The sequence below is a fragment of the Lepidochelys kempii genome, chromosome 12 (assembly GCF_965140265.1).
Source record: "Lepidochelys kempii isolate rLepKem1 chromosome 12, rLepKem1.hap2, whole genome shotgun sequence".
Classification (NCBI taxonomy): domain Eukaryota; kingdom Metazoa; phylum Chordata; order Testudines; family Cheloniidae; genus Lepidochelys; species Lepidochelys kempii.
In genome coordinates this window covers 32,701,213-32,725,185 of record NC_133267.1, presented here as the reverse complement: position 1 = coordinate 32,725,185, position 23,973 = coordinate 32,701,213, and the positions used below count along the sequence as shown (strand labels likewise).

Below are 23,973 nucleotides of genomic sequence, written 5' to 3'. Positions count from 1 at the left end.
ACCTATTTACCCATCTATTTTTCTAAGTTTGTTACTTTGGTTAAAAGTTTCAAAAGTGCCTATGTGACCTATGTGCTTTTGAAAACTTTTATCTATTGTATATTTGACAGCACTTTGTGCATAGTTAAGTTTTCACTGTGTGTGTGTGTGTGTGTATTTTAAAAAGGTTTCCCTCCTTTTCTGCTGCTGCTTGAGACAGGAAAATGTGAGTGTAAAATCATAAAAATTGGCAAAGGGACCCAGGGTAAGGGGGAGCACCTGAAAATACTAATCATTCATTTAAAAAAAGAGACTAGATTTCAAGTTGTGTCCTCTTTTTAACCTTCCATTTAAAGAAGAAAAGGGGAACACTGAAAATTTCACTTGAAATAATCAATTTTGGTGGTTCAGTAATCATGTTTAAAAGAGATCAAAATTCACTTTCAAAGTTATAGGGAACTACATTTCACCATTTAAAAAAAAATCAGAAAAATAAAAAAAAGATGCATTAGGTATAACATGGAGTAATTCATAAGTCTTCAAGCCATTAATGTTTTATTTTGTTAGTTTATTAAACACCTTTAAGACAATTACTTTTGGTCTGCACCCTTCTAAAAATATTTCAAGTTTTGAACGGACCTCCAATACGTAAAGCAAAGGTTACTTTACCATACACAAATTTCAGATCAAAATACAACACACTGTTTTCTGACATTTATAAAACCCGGTCAATACAAACTACATTAAAAAAGATAAAACACTTTCACTGATCCTTGGTACAATATTACAGCACAATTTGCACATTGGCAACTAACTCCCCAGAGCACAATTCATGTGCTTTTAAAAGGGAACCTCCCCTTAGTTACCCACCATTATACTGAACATGTAAACAAAGTAAGTGCTACTTAATCCAGGAAAAAGTTTTTATTATCCCTTTTTGCATCATTAAAACATGTAAACCTTAAAGCAATTCTGCAAGAAAGGTTACTGATAAGACTCAATTAATTGTTCCACAGTGTAACTAAAGTTATGCAGGATTACTCCATGAAAATAAACTGATGGAGGTGGACCAGAGTTTGTTGGGAGATTTTAGACAAAGTACATTCAGCAACATATTATTCCTAATAATGTATTATAAAGCTCTCAAATCACATCCCTACCAAATTATTTGAGGGTACATCTTGAAAAATTACCAATTTCAACACTTGAAAGACATTCAAGTACACACAGTCTTCTTTTAACTGTTTATACAATTTGTTCCATTGCAAACCCCATTTTTTCAGCAGTAGGTCACAAAGTGCCGTTTAAAATTGCACATTTAAAAAAAAAATGAGAATACATGTTTGTTCATAACTATTCCTAAGAGCTTGGACTTTTGCTAACCTATGAAAGATGTGGAATCTCTTATTAAGCAAAACACACCAACAAATCAGAAAATATATACAACTATGATGAAAATTGAAGTGTGGGTTGACAAACATTCACTTGGAAGTCCCTAAGTAGCAAACATAACCAAAATGTTTTGGAGAAGAGAAACTAAATCAGAGTAATGACAAAATATAAGCGATCTGATTTTTGCAAACTGTATACCTTATGTTGCATAGGCAGTCGAGGCAATTGCTCATGCAAATTAGTTGTGCGATTCATATTTTCTGCCTGCAGTTTTCAAAATCAGTCTTTTTATTTTTCCCTGTAGTAGTTCTCCAGTAGCCTAATTTTGCTTACAATTTAATTGAAAGTTCACTTACTTTATTGTTTCCACTAATGCTAAAAGAATCTTGTGGATCAGTTAAGGGAAAATATATAAACCAATCCAATTACATGTATATTTAATTTTTTTCAACACATCTCATCTGGTTCTGATTCAGAGCCCATTAACTGGGATACCATAAGAACTCTGGAACTTTTCAGGTTGGTGACCATTAATGTCACAATGATATAATGAAGGAAAGTTGCATACTGCACAAGTAGTACATATTCTGTAATTAGCACTCAAATGTAAAAACTATAGGATGGAAAGAAATTACAATAACTATAAATTTGGTAACTTAATTGGTCAAGTACGACTGAATTACTGCACACTGCTCTTCTCAAAAGATAAAATGTTCCAGCATTCTGCCCACACTGCTAGGATTATTCCCTTAAAGCTACAAGTCCATTCTAAACTCACTATACTGATACTACGAAAAAACTTTGTGGGGGGGGAATTAATGTACAGGGTTAGCTAACAGCTTTGTAGTAACTGAATGGAATGGAAGGAGGAACCATGGGAAAATTTCATGATGTAGTTTAAAAAATATTACAAATAATTTTAACACAAAACAGTAAGTATATTTGAAAAATGCATAAAAACCCTGTCAATACAAAAATCCCCACTAAAATTACATAGCTAATGAATTTTAATCTAAATATTGTATGTGCTTTTCCTATAAAGGCCACTTTGACATCAAAGTACAAAAATTGTACATTTCCCAAAATAATGTTTCTCAATTAAAAATATTGAATATGGAAGCATAAGAAACTTCTAATCTGCTAACAATGTGGACTGGCTACTTCTAAGGAAGAAAAACATTTCCTAGAATCTAACATTTTCAGTAAACAAAAACAAAACACTTTCAGACTTTGTTCTGATTGCATTGTTCTATAGAAGAATTGGGGTCTAGGACTGAAGTGAAACCAACAAGACATTTAATTTCAGCCAAGCAGAGTTGATTTCAGACACTTCACAGTGCGATATGTCAGGTCAGAGGGATATGTACAAGTAAACAAAGGCTAACCTGAATTACAAAGGGCAAAAAATAGTAATGGGGATTAAGAAAGAGGCATGGGGTAAGGTAAAAATATGTCCAGTAAACCAAAAAGTCCACCTAGAGGTTAATATAGAGGCGGCAAGTGAATGCAGGCAAGAGGTGGTAATTGAAAATTATTCCACTGATAATTTACCAGTAGAATGTACAATTAGAGGCAAACGTTTTCCATTTTTAATCGTGTTAACAAGGGGATGAGTCAAAGGGGATAGAAACACCATAAGACAAAACAAACTTTACTGGAAGACAAAATAGTGAGAGAACTCAGGATCTCTAGCAAGACTCCGGAGCACACAGGATCCATCTCTGAATTCTAATGTAAGTGGCAAAACCAGAAGAGTGGCAGAAATTAAACAGATTTAGGCTGGGTTTTTGGTATCTAACTTCTTTAGGCTCTTTTGAAAAGTCCAAGCTACAAGTATTTCTGAAAATATCAGCAGCACCAGTGGATGACATAGGGACACATGCAAGATCTACATTTACCTGGAAGGATCCAGTAAGCTACAATGACCCAATAAACCACTGGCATAAAGGAGTACAAATGCTATGAAGTTAATGGGATGATACTCACTCCAACTGCTGGTAGATCTGGCTCCATGTCTAGAAGCTCTGCTTCAACAGGAAGAAGTTATTGGCAATAGTAATAAGAGACTGCCTAGTGGGAGACACCGGGAAGTATATTATTTAGAGAGAGTCAGAATGCTTAACAAATCAGAGAAAAATCTGGCAGGAAATGGTGGATGTAGTTTATTTGGATGTAAGATTCTTGGGCATCAGTCCATCCAAAGCTTTCCGAAGCTAAGATCAGCATAGTATAAAGTGACAAGTATTTGAGTGGATAAGTAATTGGTTTTATTTTAAAGAAAAAATATCATAGCCAAAACATGCTGATATTAAAAACTAAGCACTTCAATAAGTTTCATCTTCAAAAAGCTTTAACCATTAACACCCCCATTTTGCAGAGGGAGTCAGAATAACCTGGGGAGACATTAAAGTGAGAAATCCAACCTCACCTCCATGACCATGGCAGGCCTCTCATGCAATAGAGCTATTGTGGTAGGGCTGATGGGGGAGAGGAAAGAGGACTGCATTTGGAAAAGCCACACAACACATGCACCCCTGTGTTGCAAAAGGATTGGCTCCATGGTGATCCTTGTGTGACTACACAGGGTCCCCAGTTGCACAGATCCTCCAGTCTTTCCCCTATGGAAGAGGCAGGGTGAGGCTAAAGAGGATTCCTACGATCATGAGTCAAGGCTCTTCCAGACCCCCATCTCTCAAGCAGATACACTCAACCTCAGCCTGATTCCCCGATTTGGCCCCGAGTGACTTATACTATTCAGTTTTAAGTCAATTAATGAAGATCCAGAGTGGGGAATAAGATGGAAATAAAAGATCAGTTTCCATAAATTACAAAAAAAAAAAAAATCCAAGTTAAAACCTTCAACAACCAGCAAGTTTACAGAATGACAGTCTATGAACAATTCAGTGATGTATTAACCTTGTTCCTAAACTGCGTATATGGGACCGACCAGATAAGCACGTCTCCAGAAAAACCTATACTTGGAGGCTTTCTTATGGAAAAGTGACAATATATTTTCCTTGACCCAGTCAGACAGGGTTTTACAGGAAAGTCCTCATAAGATAGTGCTGTCATAGAAGATATTGATGTAGGATACCGCAGGCGTAGCACTATGCAAAGGCTAGACATTATGGGGATGTCAGCATTCTGACTTTTCTAACACTAGTTTCACTGAATGACTAATGCAATTACAAATGCTCTATTGGGATTGTTATTGCATTGTCTAGTGCTAAAACATAGGAAGGAAACAAGGTGTGTGAGGTAGTATCTTTTACTGGACCAACATCTGTTGCTGAAAGAGACAAGCTTTTGAGCTACAGAGAGCTCTTCTTCAGGACACCTGAAGAAGAGTTATGTGCACCTCAAAAGCTTGTCTCTTTCAACAATGGAAGTTTGTCCAGTAACTTCACCCACTTTCTGTGTCTCATACCCTGGGACCAACATGGCTACAACTACACTGCAAAAAAACATTAAGGGCCCAGTAGGGATTGCATATGATTCAGCAGCAAGACTGGACCTAATAAAAAGCATGAGTGTTTTATTATTCTTTAGCCCAACTCAACAGGATCCACGATATTGTATATACCTGGTTTAAAGAACGCAAATCCTGAAGTCAGCGTAAGAAGGAAAACGGTGACTTTTCTTTTGAAGGAAAGATTAGAAGAATCTCAAATAGCCAGACTCCAAAAGAAAAAATCGTGAAAAGTGTTCAAACAATTAATCAAAGTGTACACATCCCTATAGTTCTTTTCTATATGCTTGTAAAGAATTTAACTGTCAAATTCTTCCTAATATTTATTACAATACTTGCTATACTGCCTTGTAGTAAGACTTCCACATTCTTCACTCCCAAATTTCCATTATCTTCCACCAACATGGCAATACTGCGTAAGAGGACAATTAGTTCCTCTGCCACAGGTATTAGCAGGGCTGAATTAATCACAGAACCACTGCTTGCAGGCCCACAAACCAAAGGGAGCCCTATTCTAGCCTTGTTCAGAACAAAAATGTTTTACGTTGTTGAGATTTGCATTTTGTTGCAATGTCACAAAAAACATTCCATTTTCATAAAAGGTCTGTGAAATTTTACTATTTCTCATTTTCACTCAAAACATCCTTTTTTGAGCAAAAATTCTAGCCTTTTTTAATGTCACTATTTTGAGTTTAAACTGTCTGATTTGGAACATTATCAACCTTCCCAATGAAGAACATGAAAAAATTGACTTTTTATAGCCATGCAAAAATCACGTTTTACAAGATTTCAGAGGATGGACATTGGACAAGCATGGAGTTAATTGCAATGAAATTGGGAGAACTGAAACAAAACACTTTCAGTTTCCTAAAGCCCTACCAGTATCACAGCAAAGTAGAATCACAAACTTCAACCATGATGTAGTGACATGTAATGCCACCTACATCTCTCATCCCAGGGCTTGTATAACCCATTTTTTCTTGCCCTGCTACATAGGAAATGATGTGGACCCATCCTTACCAAAACTCTCAGAGAGCTGCAGAGGCCACGTCTACACTGCAGCAGGGAAACGTTATTCCCAGTTTGGGCAGATATATACATACTAACTCTGCCATTTTTAGCATGCTCGCTCAAGCAATGTGGCCACACAGGCAGTAGTTCAGGCTAGCCACCGAAGCACAACCCTGTCTGAGATCTTGGGTATCTACTGGGGCAGCAAACCAGAGCCACCAGGGCCACATTGCTCTTTACAGCATGACACCTTGAGCAGAGCTAGCTTGTGTATGTCCACCTGAGCTAGGAATTACACCTCCCAGTTGTAGCGCAGACGTATCCAGAGACGATCTGTCAGTGGGTTTGGCTCTGGTGCCCCCTCCTTCAGCTTTCCTAAAAAAGGGGGAAGAGTCTATAATGAAGTATGGGGATGCTTTAGGTTCCATTACTTTTTGGTGAATTCCCCAACAGGCAAGTGGACAATGCATATAACTCCCATCCCCCCTTCACTTATGGGTTCCCTGCATGGAGGATTCTTAGTAAGTTTGTAATGCTTGCCATGGGGGTAGCTGACCCCATTTTATGTTTGGAGGAGTGACATAGGCTCATAAATGGCTATAATCCCATGATTCTTCCCCCTCCCCCAACTGGTGCAGGAGCAAGAGCTTCTATGTTCTCCATGGCATCAAAAATGTTTTATAATTGTCAGTTACCAATTCCCCAAACTAAGCTGATGATCTTGATTAAAAGAAAACAGGATTAAAACACAGCTTTTTATCCCTTAGCCGGCGTTTAAGGAACTTGATCATCAGACCCACTAAGACTGTTTTGTGCTGCTCTGCAAAGCAAATAAAGCTATACCACTTCAAGCTGGCACACCACGTAAGTGGCAAGGCTGAGGGAAAAAACGTGGGGGTAGAGGGAGGCCATATCCAGAGCTCCACTGTGGTGCAGTGGTCCCTAGCTGCGATAGTGGCCCTTTGTAGGCCACTGCACCAAATGCAACTTGGATCAGCCCTGAAGACTGTGCCTCAGGACTGGCCCAACAACCAGAAAAATCAGGGAGCCACATGGGTGGGAATGCTCCCCACAGGCAGGATGCATGGGGCAACCTTGAGCCAGATCCTCAGAACTGGCTGAAGAACTATGAATAAAAAGAATGTAATGGGTATCCCCTATGTTCCCAATGAAACGTTCCTCAATTCATAACTTATCAGTATACTCCACTGGCAGTGTACAGAGCTCCTTGTTTCGTACTCATTAAGGGTATATCTACGCTGCAATCAGTAGATACAATCTAGCTAGATCAAAGCTTGCCCACGTAACAATAGCAGTGAAGCCGGGGCAGCTGATCAAGTATGTACCAGGGGGGTGTCCTGGGTGGATGAGGCTAAATCATTCGGCCAGGGCTTCGCTGCTATCATTAATCTACCTAAATCGAAGCTAGCTGCAGTCACACCTCCCAAGTGCAAAGTAGATGACTATGCATGTTCCAGCAAATGGTACATTACAATTTTAGTTTAACTGGGTTAAATTTATCTGAACTGCAATTTAATATGAATATTTTGAGGAAAGCTTTCATTGTGAAATGTTTCATATTTTGATTTTACAGAAAGATCTGACGGGTATTTCTTAAAATTTTCATTTGTATCTTTAAGGCCCTTACAAGTTAAGGAGCTGTACAAAACTAAAGGTAATTGCATATAAGCACTGAATATTCAAGAAAAAGAGCACTAACAGTTATCAATTTACTAGTGTCATTTTAACAAGTCAAACACAGTGTTTAAGAAATCAGAAGTGTGTCAAAACAGTACATTTAGGAAAGAAAGAATGAATTGGTCCCTTTTTATTCAACTGAACAGAAGCTGGATACCTGAAGGTTCCAAGGTAGGTGGAAAAATCATGCTCTCAAATCTGGAAGATGGAAATCATCGTAGATATTCTGCTCTCCCTAGATGGGCAGGTTGGGAATTCCACACAAAAAGGGCCTGATCCAACATCAATCAAGTCAATAGGAGTTTTTCCATTTACTTCAAAGGAGATGTAATCAAGTCCACACAAAGAGCAGAATATACAGTAGGAATAGAGAGAAGCTTGTCCAACTGGTCTAGTTCACAAGTACAAAAAATTTTAATATATTAAAATACTTTCCTATTTAAAGCCATAAGAACATATGCCTTTGACTGCTTCTTACATTTACGGTTTTTACCCACGAAAGCTTATGCTCAAATAAACCAGTTAGTCTTTAAGGTGCCACTGGACTTCTTGTTTTTGTGGATACAGACTAACACGGCTACCTCATGATACTTATAAAAGTTTAGTTACTTTCAAGCAATTGTCTTGCAGCAGCTGCAGGAGAACCCCTATACCTGCTAGTGAAGACAAACATTGTTAAAGGAAACTAGGGAAAACCATCCTTGGACAATGGCAATATTCCACCCTGCTTCCCATTTGCTTCTAGCCTTTTGTTAAAGGCTAGAATGCAATCTAAAAAAAAAAATCCCACAATTTGGCAAAGTGCAAAAAATAAAATAAACCACTGAGGTAGCTGGGTATAAGGGTTTATCCCCAAACAAAAAAAAAAATCAAAGGACAAATTATTAAAAAGAAATACTTCCTGCTACAAATACAACAGATACGTGGAAGCGTGCTACACATGGTCTATCCATAGACCAATCATAGGTATTCAGGTGAATTATAACCCATACATATTGTAATTCTAGATGTTTGATGGAAAGCAAGTCTTAACTGAAAATGCACAACTGAATTATTAAAGATAAATAATGCAATGCGTAGCATAGAAGAGAGTACAAAGCCAACATAACATAAGAATGGCCATTGCCATTGGTTCTTATGTTCTTAACACAAGAATGGCCATACTGGGTCAGACCAAAGGTCCATCCAGCCCAGTATCCTGTCTACCGACAGTGGCCAATGCCAGGTGTCCCAGAGGGAGTGAACCTAACAGGTAATGATCAGGTGATCTTTCTCCTGCCATCCATCTCCACCCTCTGACAAACAGAGGCTAGGGACACCATCCTGGCTCATAGCCATTAATGGACTGAAACTCCATGAATTTATCTAGTTCTCTTTTAAACCCTGTTTTAGTCCTAGCCTTCACAACCTCCTCAGGCAAGGAGTTCCACAGGTTGACTGAGCTGAGTGAAGAAGAACTTCCTTTTATTTGTTTTAAACCTGCTGACCATTAATTTCATTTAGTGGCCCCTAGTTCTTATATTATGGGAACAAGTAAATAACTTTTCCTTATTCACTTTCTCCACACCACTCATGATTTTATATACCTCTATCATATTCCCTCTTAGTCTCCTCTTTTCCAAGCTGAAAAGTCCTAGCCTCTTTAATCTCCCCTCATATGGGGCCCGTTCCAAACCCCTAATCATTTTAGTTGCCCTTTTCTGAACCTTTTCTAATGCCAGTATATCATTTTTGAGATGAGGGGACCACATCTGTACACAGTATTCAAGATGTGGGCGTACCATGGATTTATATAAAGGCAATAAGATATTCTCCGTCTTATTTTCTATCCCTTTTTAAATGATCCCTAACATCCTGTTTGCTTTTCTGACTGCCGCTGCACACTGCGTGGATGTCTCCAGAGAACTCTTCACGATGACTCCAAGATCTTTCTCCTGATTCATTGTAGCTAAATTAGCCCCCATCATATTGTATGTATATTTGGGGTTATTTTTTCCAATGTGCATTACTTTACATTTATCCACATTAAATTTGCCATTTTGTTGCCCAATCACTTAGTTTTGTGAGATCTTTTTGAAGTTCTTCACAGTCTGCTTTGGTCTTAACTATCTTGAGCAGTTTAGCATCATCTGCAAACTTTGCCACCTCACTGTTTACCCCTTTCTCCAGATAATTTATGAATAAGTTGAATAAGATTTGTCCTAGGACTGACCCTGGGGGAACACCACTAGTTACCCCTCTCCATTCTGAAAATTTACCATTTATTCCTACCCTTTTTCCTTGTCTTTTAACCAGTTCTCAATCCATGAAAGGATCTTCCCTCTTATCCCATAACAACTTAATTTACATAAGAGCCTTTGGTGAGGGACCTTGTCAAAGGCTTTCTGGAAATCTAAGTATACTATGTCCGCTGGATCCCCTTGCCCACATGTTTGTTGACCCCTTCAAAGAACTCTAATGGATCAGTAAGACATGATTTCCCTTTACAGAAACCATGTTGACTTTTGCCCAACAATTTATGTTCTTCTATGTGTCTGACAATTTTATTCTTTACTATTGTTTCAACTAAGTTGCCTGGTACTGATGCTAGCCAGTAGCAAAATGCCAGTGTATACAAAAGTAGAGTTGTTTGTGACATATTCCGTGCAGTTCCATGCAAATTTAGGGATCAAAACTGGGCTGGAGCAGTAACAGAGCCATGGTGCTAGCAAGGAAGAAAATGGAGAGGGCAGGAAGTAGTTAAATAGCAGGCCCTCCACAAGAATGGCGGGAGACCTGTGACCCTCTGATTCCATAAGGATTTGAAAGCTGCCCCTCTGGATTTCCAACAGAGGTCTGCAAATCCTCTGCCCCTTGATTAGGCAATTGGTCGTTAACACTGCAGAGTGAGCTCTAGGCCCAAATTACTAGCTGTGTCAAATACGTGATGGATGCAGTTGAGGAGAGGGTCAGAAAAGAAGCCAGTTGCAGCCAGATTTCTACAAGGTCAGGCCCCTAGAGGCCATTCTGGCAGTTTAGGATTACTGGGGCACTGGATCATTCTAGCCATGGTTTCAATGCCAGGAGCTGCAAAGGAGGCAGCACGTGTGCCAGAATTTATGGGCCCTTTGCCTGGCATGCCACAAGACTCTAAGCGTGCGTGTCTGTCTCTAGGAGCTTGATATTTCCCTCCTCACTCTCATGTTTAATATTAATGACATTTTAAAAGCCCGCTATTAGTACTATGTAAGGTCTGAATCAAATGCACTTAAGTATCAATACAATATTGCACTACTCAGTATAATACTATCCAGTCTCAATGAGAAATATATTTCTCTAGTGTTAAAAAAAACAAAAAACAAAAAAACAAAAAACTCCAGGTCTGAGGAGAAAAACTACTAGGTTTTGGAACCTCAGGAAAAAAATTAAACTCAAATGGGGCTGAAGATTAGCCCTTTTTTTGCCCCAAAATAAGGATAAACTGTATTTTAGCAGATCATCCACAAATTATTCTGTGTGTGTGTTAGAGCCACCAACTAAAAAGTTTAACACTAATTCTTAAAACATTTGTTCATGTGACTGCATCTCTTGATTTCTACTGAAAATGATCTGAAACCGTAACAAGTGCTTTAATGAATGCTACCTTAGTACAGTACAACTTGATTACTGTACCAGACATCCTTCTTTGTACTCCTGCTGGCTCTTAGTCAATATACAACCTTAACGGAAGTTAGTAAATTTCTTGTTCCAAGTTTTGGGGAACAAAGTCTTATTTGTCTGTAAAGCATTTATCATTTACCAGCTCTTATTCTAACCACAAAAGGTTGAAAAGGTATTTTTCTGCTGCTCTAGTGCTACATTTTTTTAAACTCAAACCATTAATACAAGCAATAAGTGACACAGCTTACTTCTTACCTTTAAGCTAGAATCTATGTTTTCCTATTGTGCTCCATGAATAAATTAATCAAAACAAACAGATGCTGCCTAGCCGGAGCTCTCAAACATGAATTCACTAAAGAGAGAGAAACTCAGGAACAGCGAATGATAAATATGTTGTAGCCTACTTCCTATTGCACATTAAGACCCAGATTTTCAGCAATGGTCTTTGATTTTAAAGGTGCAATTTTGTGCAAAAAAATTGTTTTTAGCGTGCCATTAAACAAACACAGGTATTCATGTGCATGCACAAGATTACATCAATAAAAACAGTGACAGAGCTGGGACCTGGTTGAAAAATCAGGCCCCCAAACTGGATTTAAATTAAATACAGCTTTAAAAAAATACATTAACATTAGCACTGATTTGGAGAGGGAAGGGAAATCAGATTTAGAAGTACTTACTATGTATAATTAAAACCCCCTCCCCACATATTTACATTTTCATAACTGATCATTGAAGAAATAATTTAGGTAAGAATTTCTTCTAGAGATAAGAAGAAAGCTTCCCTTCACCAAAAAGGTCTCAATATGATCTCATTTCATTATTAAATGAGAAGGCCATACCTAGCTGATGGCATAATTCATCTACAGTCTGAGCAACTCTGTGACAGACGTATTTGGTATTCACATGCTCGTCCTGGTTGGAATTGAATATAAAAGATACCATGCAACAAGATATAAGCTATTATGCTGAAAAGTTCCAGCCTTCCAGTTGTTTTAAGGCATTACAACATGGTCTTTCAGCTGATCTCCAAATATTATTGGGTACAATTTCCCCTTAGTTTTAAACATGTATGGTAATTTAATTTTTATAAGTAGCATGCAAGCTACCTATTTTAGGTTTGCCAAGAAAATTTAAGGGATTCAAATCACAGAGAAAGTTAAAGTACCTCACCTGTTGGTAATGCCTTATGGTTTAATGCATTTATTACCATAGTCCCTATTTTATATAACAGAGAAAGCTTTGTGTCGGTTTAATTAGGCACTTGGAAAGGTCTTAAAGCATATATTAATCTAGATTTTATTTAAAAACTGGTAACTAGTCCAACTATTAAGTTACAGAAATGTCATCTGCCATTTTGCCAAACTCAGTAGGGCTGCCATGTTATTATAGCATTTAGTAAGTACTGTCTGTAAACAAGTGGTTCTTCCTAGAGTGATGAAATTTAACATCACACCCTACAGAGGTTTTGGAGATAGGTTGTGTATTCAAAAGGCCCAACCTACCAACAGACCTTAGAACATTTGCTTGTGCATTCTGAAGTAAAGCATATTTATATTTATACACCCCCTGGACTAAATCCTACAGGGAGCCAAGTGCTATCTTCAAGTCAATGGACACTGAAAGCAATCAGGTCCCAAATCTTATTAGATGAATGATGTAAGTGTGGTTGCCAACCCTCCAGAATTGTCCTGGAGTCTCCAGGAATTAAAGATTAATCTGTAATGTGATGAAACCTCCAGGAATATGTCCTACCAAAATTGGCAACCCCAGATGCAAGGCTTACAAAAGTAAACACTGTGCCTCAAAATATATGTATATTTTCCTTTATGATGTAGCATGCTCCTGAAACATGGACCCTACCTGGTAAAGAAAGCTTTTAATCACACTAATAAAGCAAGAGGATGGCAAACATTAAAAAAGTTACAGTACTAATGTCTGTCTAGAGCTGAACACTTGCCACCAGTTTAACATCAACAGCACCAAAAATCCTGCAAATTAACCAAGAATCAGTACATTCTAATTGAAAATAAATTTATATCTAATGAACCCTGGAGTCAGAATTTATACACGCAGCTCAGGAACAAAATAAAGTTAAGAGAAATCCAGACAGAATGCTTAATATGTCAAGAACAGAAAATATCCTGATCCTAAATTCAATTAAACAACACAAAACTCCTTGAAAAGTGTCATTGAGAGTGGCACAAAAATACACATTGGTTACAATATAAGGAACTGTAGCCTATGAGTACTTCTGTGTCCCTGTTAAAACTCACATTTGCTGTGACTTAACCTGAGACACAACCTTCTTTCTGCGGGCGAGATTAGTTAAAATGAATTGCACTTTATCTAAATATTATTATTGTCAGCTGCCATTTTTTATTTACATGCATGTAACTAGTGCCCTAATAAAGAGCAGAGTGACCATACGCATCACGTGGAGTGATGTTTCAAGGCAGCAACGTACAGTAACAAAAACCTGCAGAACAGTATTAAAAATAATAAAGAGATTTACAGTGTTTAAAAGAAGCATTATTTTACAAAAAAAATCACTTTTTTTTAACACAGTGAATTTTAAATATCCCTGTACCGCAACAGAAGAGTAGTGTATTATCTGTATATACAGAGAAAACCAAAAGTTTGGCACTTATAACAGCTTTCCTTTTGTTATTGCATACCACACCGTGTATGGCAAATACATAATACCATGAACAATCATCCTGTACAGACTGTATATTTATGGAACTACCAAATCAAGAAACTGCACTTAAAACGTAAAAATTCACTTTTGTACCATTGTGCAATTACCAAGACATGCAAGCACAAGAAATATTGCAAAAAAATTAAATACTACTACTACTGAACTCTTTTGAAAAAATTACTGTACTAACATCTCTACTGGAAATGAAACTGCCTGGGATTTTTTGGAAGGGGAACCCAATGCATAAAGGTAAAAGTCAAGTGCTGCTGTAGCTTTGATGAATATCCACCTTTTATATTTTCAGTGGTAACTCCGACTCATAAGACAGTGTATGAACACACTTTTGAGTATTAGGATTCCACAGGCACACAGGACAAAGTTTGTCTGCAGTGATTAATAAATAAGCCTTTAAAAATTGGGATTAATTTCCAGATTCATCTTTTCTTGTTAGTTTTAAAGAGAGCTTCAGGGCTACTGCAAGTCACTTGATTGAGGACAGCAAAGTTGACATGGCATTGTCAGGATAAATCATGTGCTGTTGCTGGTAAAATATTAAAAGGAAAAATGACCTGTTTTGCTATAGTTAAGCAGAGGACTCTTAACTAGAGCTGTATAAAGGGTAAACAAGCAAAGAGGTGGTGAATTTGAAACCCAATCTAGCATTGGATGTTCAGCAGCACAAATTTCCCATATGATTATCCAATGTGTAGAAATAGACTTGGATTCCCAGGCTTAAAAGACCAGAGACTGGTTACTATACTGAAGCCACATTGGTTGGCTGGGGAGGAAAAGGTGCCAGGTGGATCTTTCCTTAGCCTTTGCCAGAGTCCTCAAAGCAAAACTTTACCAGAAACCATGCACTATACTAGTTATTTCTGTTTTTGAACATGCCCTCTACCCCTCTGGCAAAGAAGCCACAGGCTTACACTCTTAAAACAGGAATAGGACAGTGCCCACTATGGTTAAGGTTGCAGAACCATTAACCCCTATTTATTTTATTTATTTATTTTAATAACTTTCCAAAACATTCACGTTTTATTCTGAAGTTCTCAACTCTAGCCTCCACCTTAAGGTGCATTTTTTTGGTAAAGTGAACAAAATTCTCTTTTCATTTATTTATTGTAAAGTTCAACCTAAGGGAAAGCAACACAAACCACCACTATTACCATTTTCAATTTTTTTTTTAAAGATAGGGCTAATACAAAAATGGCTGAAGTTTGAAACTTGACCCAAACAATTCTCACTGAGGCCTTTGAGTTTACAATAAATACTTTTCATTAAGACACGACCATTTAAAAACTGCATACTAAGCATGCGTGATGAATGTTTTCCTTAACGCATGCACTGTGTACACAGGAAGTTAGTTAGCTGTACACTTAAATGTACACTTATTGGTTCAAAAAATTTAGGCCCCAGTCCTGCAGTAGTTAATAGAACTATTCACATGCTTAAAGTGTGTAGGTGTTTCAGAATAAGTTGCTTACACTCCTCTGTCAAATCCAACAGAGTATTTTAGCTACACAAGACAATTATTTTAATTTTCCTTTTTTAGAAAATCCAAAAATAACCCTAATGTTAATCCTACTTTACCTTGTTAAATGTAAACTAACTTTTACTTATTAACTTTTACCATAAAACATGGCCAGAGCACACAGAATTTGTGATTTATTTAAATTTATTTTGTGTATTTACTACCCAGTCTTGCTGGGTGATGAATACCATTTGCTCTCACTAACTTCAGTTCTCAGGAGGTATTTCTTGCAAGATATTAGCTAAAGTTTTCAAAAGCATCTAAATTATTTAGGAGCCAAAGTTCATTTTCAAAGTGACTTGGGTACTTAGGCTCTTTAGACTTAGAGCATGTCTATACACAGCCGCTATAGTGCCATAGTATGGATGCTTCCCATATCAACAAAAGGGATTTTTCAGTCAATGTAGCTAATCTACCTCTTTGAGAAGCACGAGGCAAGTCACCAGAAAGCTCTTCTGTTGACCTAGCTGCATCTACACCTGGGGTTAGGTCAACCTCTAACTATGTTGTACCATGTATACAATTTTTCACAGCACTATGCAATATAGCGAGGTTGATCTAATTTTAAATGTAGACCAGGCCTTAGGCTCCTAAATGCCTAAATCATTTTTGAAAACAGAACTTATGTGATTTTGAACATTTTACCGTAAGCCTTTAATTTATAAAAAGTGGAAATCTTTACAAAACTTTTTCAACAAAAAAATCTGAAGATGGAAACAGAGGTTTATATTTTTGTAATAAAGAATATAACAAATTTAAAGACAAATACTAAGTCAAGTAAATTTCTACCGCAATGTGTACAAAACCATTAAAAATATAGTGATTAAAAATAGGTTACTACATATACTGTTCAGATTCTGCAGCACTTCAGCATTACAAAAAAAAAAAAAATCAATGGACTAAATTCTGCCTGCAGTTATTGATTTAATTGGATTATTCTGTTAACATTACAGAATGATGATGAAAATTAGTAAGCCTTGGAATGTTTCATTAAGGAAAATTTAGATAGTTGAACACTAGCTATTTTGTTCTATTTGTGGCCTGTATTTGAGAAGATTATTTTGGATGGATCAAAGGAGTTAATCTGGATTTGTGTGTGTGAATAACTGAGGGCAAAACCTGGCCCACTGATTTTTGATTGAGGTCCTTCAAAGTTTCCGAGTGGAAAGAACAGTGTCTTGTAATAGAACCGGCAACACTACAAAGTATTAGAAGAGTCTTTTTAGGGTGGAGATAGGGATAAGTTTCAACTGCATTTCCAGCTCAATTTCTTCCCCTCCCCCCTTTTCTTCTTTCTTTCTTTTGTTTTTCAGTAGTGTTGTGTGTCACCCATCACAAGTAACAAAAATGAAATTAAGTAATGAGGTAAAGTGTGTTCTACCAGCAGATCTTTCGTACTAACATAACTCAATTAAATATTACTCGCAGTGGTAACAAGACTTAAAAGGAAAAAGCCATAAGACAAATTCTTCACTACAACTGAATTCTAAAACAAGCTTTCAAAGCCAAAAACCTTAGCACAGAAATGATAAGTAAACCAGCTTCTGATCCCAATATAAGTTGCCTGTACAATTTCCTTTAAAACAGGAACCTGAAATCAAGTTTTCCACAATACATATATATCCCTTTTAATGCCCCACCTTTCCTTCTCCCCTTTTGCACAAATACACATCCTCAACACTGCAAACGTGCAGTGATTTTTAAGTGATCTGAAGGGAAAAGGAGTCCTATTTCTCTCAGAAAAGCGACTCGTGCTGCATTCCTTTACCAGCCACAGTAAAGGTGTGACATATTCTACGCCTCAGTCCTTCCCTTTACTTCACTCATTGCAGCTTCCAAAATCCACACAAAGAATGCATGCTGGCCCACCCCCAATACACGGAATCTTCAGAGCATTTGAATGACACAGTGTAGAAAAACAGTTTACACATCTACAATATATTGTAACTCTTAGTTCAATTTTAAATATATTTAAAAGATCCTTAGGAATGAAAACATCGGAAATGAATGAAAAACATATGTACACCTCCACCCTTGTAGGCACAGACCTTGACTAGTGAGGAAGGGCTAGAAATAAAGGTGCAATGACCAACATCTCCCTTGAACCGATTCAGATGAAGAACAGTCTTGCAGTATACCAGAGAGGTTGATTTTCATACAGCATATCTGTATTAAAGCTATCCAGTCGAAGACAGCATGCTAATTCTTATCAATTCCCCTCAGGGGAAATGCACCTTAAATTTTTTTTTTTACTTTTCGATACCATTTGTTATATTACCCATTCCTTCCTGCTTCAGACGCAAGGAACTCCCTCATTAGTGTAGTTTACTTTTTTAGATAGTTAGGACTGAAGGTGTTCCCTTTGTCATGGTATTTTTTTTGTTTAATATAGAGCTATTTATCCCCCAAACAAGAGCTGAGACTCAAGTTTTTAAGCATTTTAAAACAAAAACAAAAACAGATACCATACCAAAGCACAGCATATAATGTAAGTTTCAGTTGCAATAGCTTTGTTTTTCCTTATATAAAGCTATGTTACGGTGGACTGTGTTAGGTTTCTTCCCATCTCCTCCATTTTTGCAGGACTAATCATGGGGAAGGAACACGAATACGGAACAATCCTTGCTGAAGCTGCAGTCGGAAAAGCTTGCAGTTTGCAATCCGCAAGGCTGCGCAGCCAGTGCGGCGAAGGTCTGATGGAAATAATGGTTTAGTATGGTGCCATGTTCCTGTGCTCCTTTTAAACTCTCTAACGTAGTCATAATTGGTACCTAAAGTTAAATAAAAAACAGAAATTCATTGTACACTCAGTTACAAAGTATCAAGCAATTTAAATCTAATGATGCCAATATATTTCCAGACCAAATGGAAGAACAAAAACTGTTCTGATCAATTTCTGAATATGTTGGCAGACAAGTTTTCAAAAGAAAAGCTGAGAAAAACTTGTTTTAGAAGAACAAAACAAAGGAAAGAGCAACAACAAATTTGGGACCCATTTTACCTAATTTTCACAGTTACACATAGGTAGCTATGAAAGTAAATTAAAAATCTTTCAAGAGCCAGTAGAGAGGTAGGTGACATCCAGAGTAATTAGTTCCAAACATTGGTACAGGCAATGCCAATTTTAGAAGCTACAATGTTTGAGGATTTCAAAACACCAGTGGGATGGGTTCTTTGCTGGAAGATGGAGCACTCCATGTGAAAGAGAACATCTGGGAAAAAGAGGTTTAGCAATTATGAATAAAATATGTATGTCGTGTTCATATGACACCTAGTTTCTGTTGTGACAGATCATCATTTTGGGCAAGTTCCAAAGCAAAGAATTATAATACAGGCCTTTGAAAAAACATGTAGAAAACAAAGTCAGACATTCACCACAAGTAAGGAATAGGTCCATATATTTCAGAAGCTAAAGAGATGTTCTGTGGATGTACAAATCAATATCCTATACGGATGTAATGAACTAATTCTTTAATGTTTCAAAGACCAGTATCCCACTCTAATCATTACTGGAAGTGCCATGGGTACCTGCTCTTCTTTCTTTAAACTACTATAAAGATTTCTTAGTATTTGCTTGGCAACTATGCCAGCTCTGTGTGTCAGAGCCATTTCCAGCACAAATCCAGGGTTTAACAAGAACGTCGGGGGGCGGGGGGCGGGGAGCGGTAGGAAAACAAAGGGAAATAGGCTACCTTGCATAATGACTTAGCCACTCCCAGTCTCTATTCAAGCCTAAGTTAATGCTATCCAGTTTGCAAATTAATTCCAATTCAGCAGTCTCTCACTGGAGTCTGGGTAGGGAGAAAACCTGGATTTGTGCTGGAAATGGCCCACCTTGATCATCATACACATTGTAAGGAGAGTGATCACTTTACATAAGCTATTACCAGCAGGAGAGTGGGGTGGGGGGAGAGAAAACCTTTTGTAGTGATAAACACCCATTTTTTCATGATTTGTGTGTATAAAAACATCTTCTGTATTTTCCACAGTATGCATCCAATGAAGTGAGCTGTAGCTCACAAAAGCTTATGCTCAAATAAATGTGTTAGTCTCTAAGGTGCCACAAGTACTCCTTTTCTTTTTGCGAATACAGACTAACACGGCTGTTACTCTGAAACCTATCTTGAAGAGGTAAACTTGTAACACTAGTTTCTAAAATGTTTCCTACATAACTTCATTGCTCTCCTTTCTTTCAAATGTGCGGTGATTGTCCTTGGTATATATTCTCTTAGCAACATTTACTAGTGCAAAGAAGCAATGACATCGTTGCAGAAATCTCCACAGCATAGTCTTGCTATGAGTTATTATTGTTACTCAATTTGTAGGCTAAGCAGATGCACCAAATTGCTGACATACCAATGACAATGATTTTGAGGAACAGTTATGAGGTTCCTTCTCTATTGTACACACAAATCCAAGAACTTGCTGTTAGCCTTGGTCTATTTTCCTAACCTTAGCAGCAGTAATCAACCAAAATATCCTAAAAGAATTCTGAAATCTTCTGGGGCATTTTAAATCGTGTTGGTGCTCAGAAACACAAACATAGGATTCCCAGTCAAAAGGCTAAATTCTGCTGTTCGTTATCTGTCAATTTAATATAACAACTCCCCCACCCCCAAGGTCAATGGCAACTAAGAGCACAATGTGACTCAAAATCTTGAAACTTGGACCAAAATACAAAAATCTTACTCTTTTATTCTAAGAAGTCAATTTAAATAATTTTAAAACGTAAGAAAATTAGAAGAAAACAAGCAACCTGAAGTTACTAGTTCTGATTCTAACCTGTATCAAGATCTCCAATGACATAAATACTGGCCCCAATAGGTACAGCTCCATACACAAAGGAAGAACTGGCTGGGATGCATAAATTCTGATCATTTAGATAAATCCATCTGTAAGAAAAAGCAAAAATTTTGTACATGATTATTGACAAGATCTGTGCGCTAAAAACTCAGACGCTTTTCGACAAAACAGTTTTGCCAATTATAAACGAAAGCAAAATCATGCAAACTGACATTTTAGAAAGAGGCTCTCACTGGGAACTGGGCATCGAAGTTCCTTAGTCCTTGTCGATCAGCAAAGATATTGTGGAATAAGCTATTTAGTTATTCCACAATAGCTCCCTGTGTGGACGTTATTCCAGAATTCCACATGGAGAGTTATTCTGAAATAGCTTATTCCACAACAGCTATGCCGGTCAATTTCCCTGGGTAGACAAGACTTTAGCAAGCTTTGAAAAGTCTCAGTCTTTAATACTTGCTTTTACATCTATGCTGATTTTAGGACACAGTACAGGAAATAGTAAGCTCTTATACTATGTTTTTGTTACCAGTATCTCCCCCCCTAAAATTCTCATGCCAAACTTGTAGTCCTACTCAGTCATCGTCAGAGGTAAATTATTACTTAAGAAGTATGCAGCAGTTGATGAGTTTTATTTTCAAACCAGGAACAGGAGAGTAGACACTCAGAGTGCTTGAGGATTTTTGGTAAGTGAATGAAATGTCTAGCCTTTTCGGAGAGGAAGACAGTTTTTCCAATTTTATATCATGCTCTGTTTGGTTTCCACCCCTGTTGAAATACTAGGAATCACAGCTGTTTTCTCATTAAAAGGATCCTCCATCTTCAACACCATGGCAGTCTGACTTTCTTACTGACTGAAGAAGACCAATTGTTCCTACAAATACCCTTGCAAGCCAGAAAACTAATGTGCATTCACAACAAATATGCTGACAAGACTGGTTTATACAGTTGTCTGATTGTAAATACTTGAAGTACAGAGCTGCCAATTTAATTGCCTCTTCCATGGTTTTGAAGCAAATATCTACAGATTCCTGCCACATTTCTACAGATGCTGATATACTTTTATTTACAGTTCAGTGCAGAATAATCAAGACTACTTAAAAGTAACCTTACAAGGGCCATAAAGGACAATATGGGTAAGGACAAGAACTTTTGGGGAAAAAAATTTACAGGAGTCCTGAAGATTTTGGATAAAATGCCTGGAGATTTAAGGAAAAATATCCCCACAGATGTTGCCGACTTTTTTGTATTCCTGTTCCATCCCCATTCATTACTCAAAAGTAAATTCTTTCTTGATTCAACTCAGTCAATTTGATGGGAAGCTGATATACAAATAAGTTATTTTAGAAAGAAACCGAACGATTTGTAAGGGCTGATTAAAACTAAGAATTAGACGCCTACATTTCTACTTTGCTCTGAGCTTTCTGTATTGTATGACAGAAGCTCACTCCAGTCTCACGGTTCAGTACATTCAGATTTATATCTTTAAAACAAGCAAATAGCATCATACTTTGTTTAAAACAAGGAGAAAGGATGGTCTTGTGCTCAGGTACAAGACTAAAAGTCAGGAGACTTGGGCTGTATTCTTTTGGACAAGTCACTTAATCTCTCCAAAATATCTTTTCTAAATCACCACTGGTCTGCAACACCTTGGTAAACATACCAGTGCATTACCAGGGTCAGTGCTAATGCTGTAAATAATTTGTTTTAAAATCCATCCTTTTATAGAACCCCAACCTTCAAACCGGGGTGGGGGGGGAGAAGGAGGGGGAAAGTAAACAAGTTAGTCTGCTAAAAAACTGTAGTATCTTTCTCTGTGTTGAGACTGTTCAATGGGCTCAAACTACTTTGGAAATATCTTTAGAAAAGTGCTTCTGGGACACTACGCTGCATTCCAAGTTTCATCCAGAGTAAATTTTTATAGAACAGTTATAAATCCCTGAAAACAATGGGTTTGTAATGGAAACAGCTGTTCAAACTTAAGAGCTGTGTAGCGGCACAATTGAGAAACCTCAGAATTTATCATCATCAACGGTTGTTGCATCACTTCACCTTGAATAATGCACCCTTTTAAAACTCATAATTTTAGTTCTAAACTGCCATGTATATATTACATTGATTTCATCAGCAAGGCAGTCATGCAATACTGAGGTTTGTCTATAGAAGGTTCATTGATAGAGTAATAACTACATTATTGTTCCCCTAGTTGATTTGAAACATTTGAATTATTACAGGATGGATGGTAGTTGTCTTTCCACTGTTTACAGGCAACATAGGTAATACACATTGTAATTGCTACCTTTTCCAGGGATCTGGTGGTGATATGTATAAAATGTGTTTTTATGTATATAAATAATATGTGTTTTTATGTATATAAACCCCCCCACCAGCATGTCCAACTACAGTTGAGACTAATGTTAGTGAAGGACTTCTTTCCTCCAGCTTGCATTCCCACTCCCCACCACATCAGCCTTCCTCAAGTGTTGTCTTAAGATGATGAGCTTTCGAGCATGCCTTGAAAGTTTACAATTTACTTATCCATCCATGTTAAGTCATGGGGCCCGCCCTTACAGAGAACAGCCTGCCAACAGCTCCCTCCTACGGACCAGGCGAAGCTCCAGCTTGAGTGCTTCCACTGATCTCAGCTGTGGTAGTATGGTATAGAGAGGCAGGGTTTTTTAGTTGGTTCCCATGCCCTAGTCCCCCTCACACAAAACTTTTATGAAAGGTGGGTACAAATATCTGCTCTGCCTGATTCTTTCCATCCCCCAAGTTAACTTGATACAGCCTATCGGGTCCCTTCAAGTCTACAAGTATAGGTTTCAAGATCAGCTGAAATTTACAAAAGATCCAATTACTCTGCTTGTGGCTGCTCACTCTAGTTCCCATAGAAACTCACAGTGAATCACTATAACCTGGAAAAAGGACTTTTCAGTCTAATTCACCACTGCAGTCTTACTTTAAGATGGTGGGGTTTTATTCATTTATCTAGCACCAACTGGTACAACATCTGGGCATCTCGCATTATTTAACAAACCACATACACAATGTAACTTGTGTATAGGGAGAAAACCACTGCCAGTTCTGCAGGAGCCCAAGGACAACATTCACAATGAAAGGCAACATGAGACAACTTCTTCTATCACAGCACTCTAGAAAAGTTCAACTGTGAAGCCTACCAGAATAGTTGTGTTCACGCTGCCCTGCGGGTTACAATCTCGTGAATCAGAGGAAGAGAGAGTTTTACAGACAAACACCCCCTGCTGCAAACACACTGCTTCCCTTCTGTACCCCCGTGGGAGCTGTATGGAAACAACCCCTTACTGTTTTTGGCAATTTTACTTCTCTTTGCCTGAATGAAGGGGATTCTGCAGAAAGTACCAGATCTTGTTATAGCTGTCATTTATGGCTGCAGCTGAAGAGATGTGGGGCAGGAGAGCAACCGTCTACCATCAGCTAACCCCTTACAGAGCAGACACTTTAGGAGGGCCGCTTCATTGGGTCTCTTCCATCTCCCTTACTAAAGGACAGTCATGAAGGCATAGATTCTAAGATTTCATTTTTGCTTCCACCTACTGCAAGGAATGCACATACCAATATTTTCACTACATCCGAGAATCTCATTCTGGATTAGATCTAGATAAACTGACAAAAATTTTAATGTGAATAAAAGGCAAATGGGGGGGGGGAAGGGGAATTTAATTTGATTTACAATAAAAAATAATGAGTGGCTAAGTCATTATGCAAGGTAGC

At 37.7% G+C, this 23,973-nt stretch overlaps 1 protein-coding gene across 4 annotated transcripts in view; it reads right to left on the bottom strand.

Moving 5' to 3' along the window:
• Window positions 1-530: 530 nt before the first annotated feature.
• Window positions 531-23,973, bottom strand: part of GAN (gigaxonin) — a 57,326-nt gene continuing 33,883 nt past the window's right edge. The window contains exons 10-12 of one of the 4 annotated variants that reach the window (XR_012154531.1): window positions 20,203-20,312; window positions 7,707-18,191; window positions 531-3,441 (exon numbers count right to left, since the gene is read on the bottom strand). Coding sequence is in view for 1 of the 4 variants with exons in the window: in XM_073308040.1 (XP_073164141.1) it covers window positions 18,010-18,191; window positions 20,203-20,312 (292 nt within the window). In the remaining 3 variants the exon portion in view is untranslated. Of the gene's footprint in view, window positions 18,192-20,202; window positions 20,313-23,973 lie in introns of all 4 variants that reach the window. The other 3 variants (XR_012154530.1, XR_012154532.1, XM_073308040.1) reach the window with 3 other exon arrangements.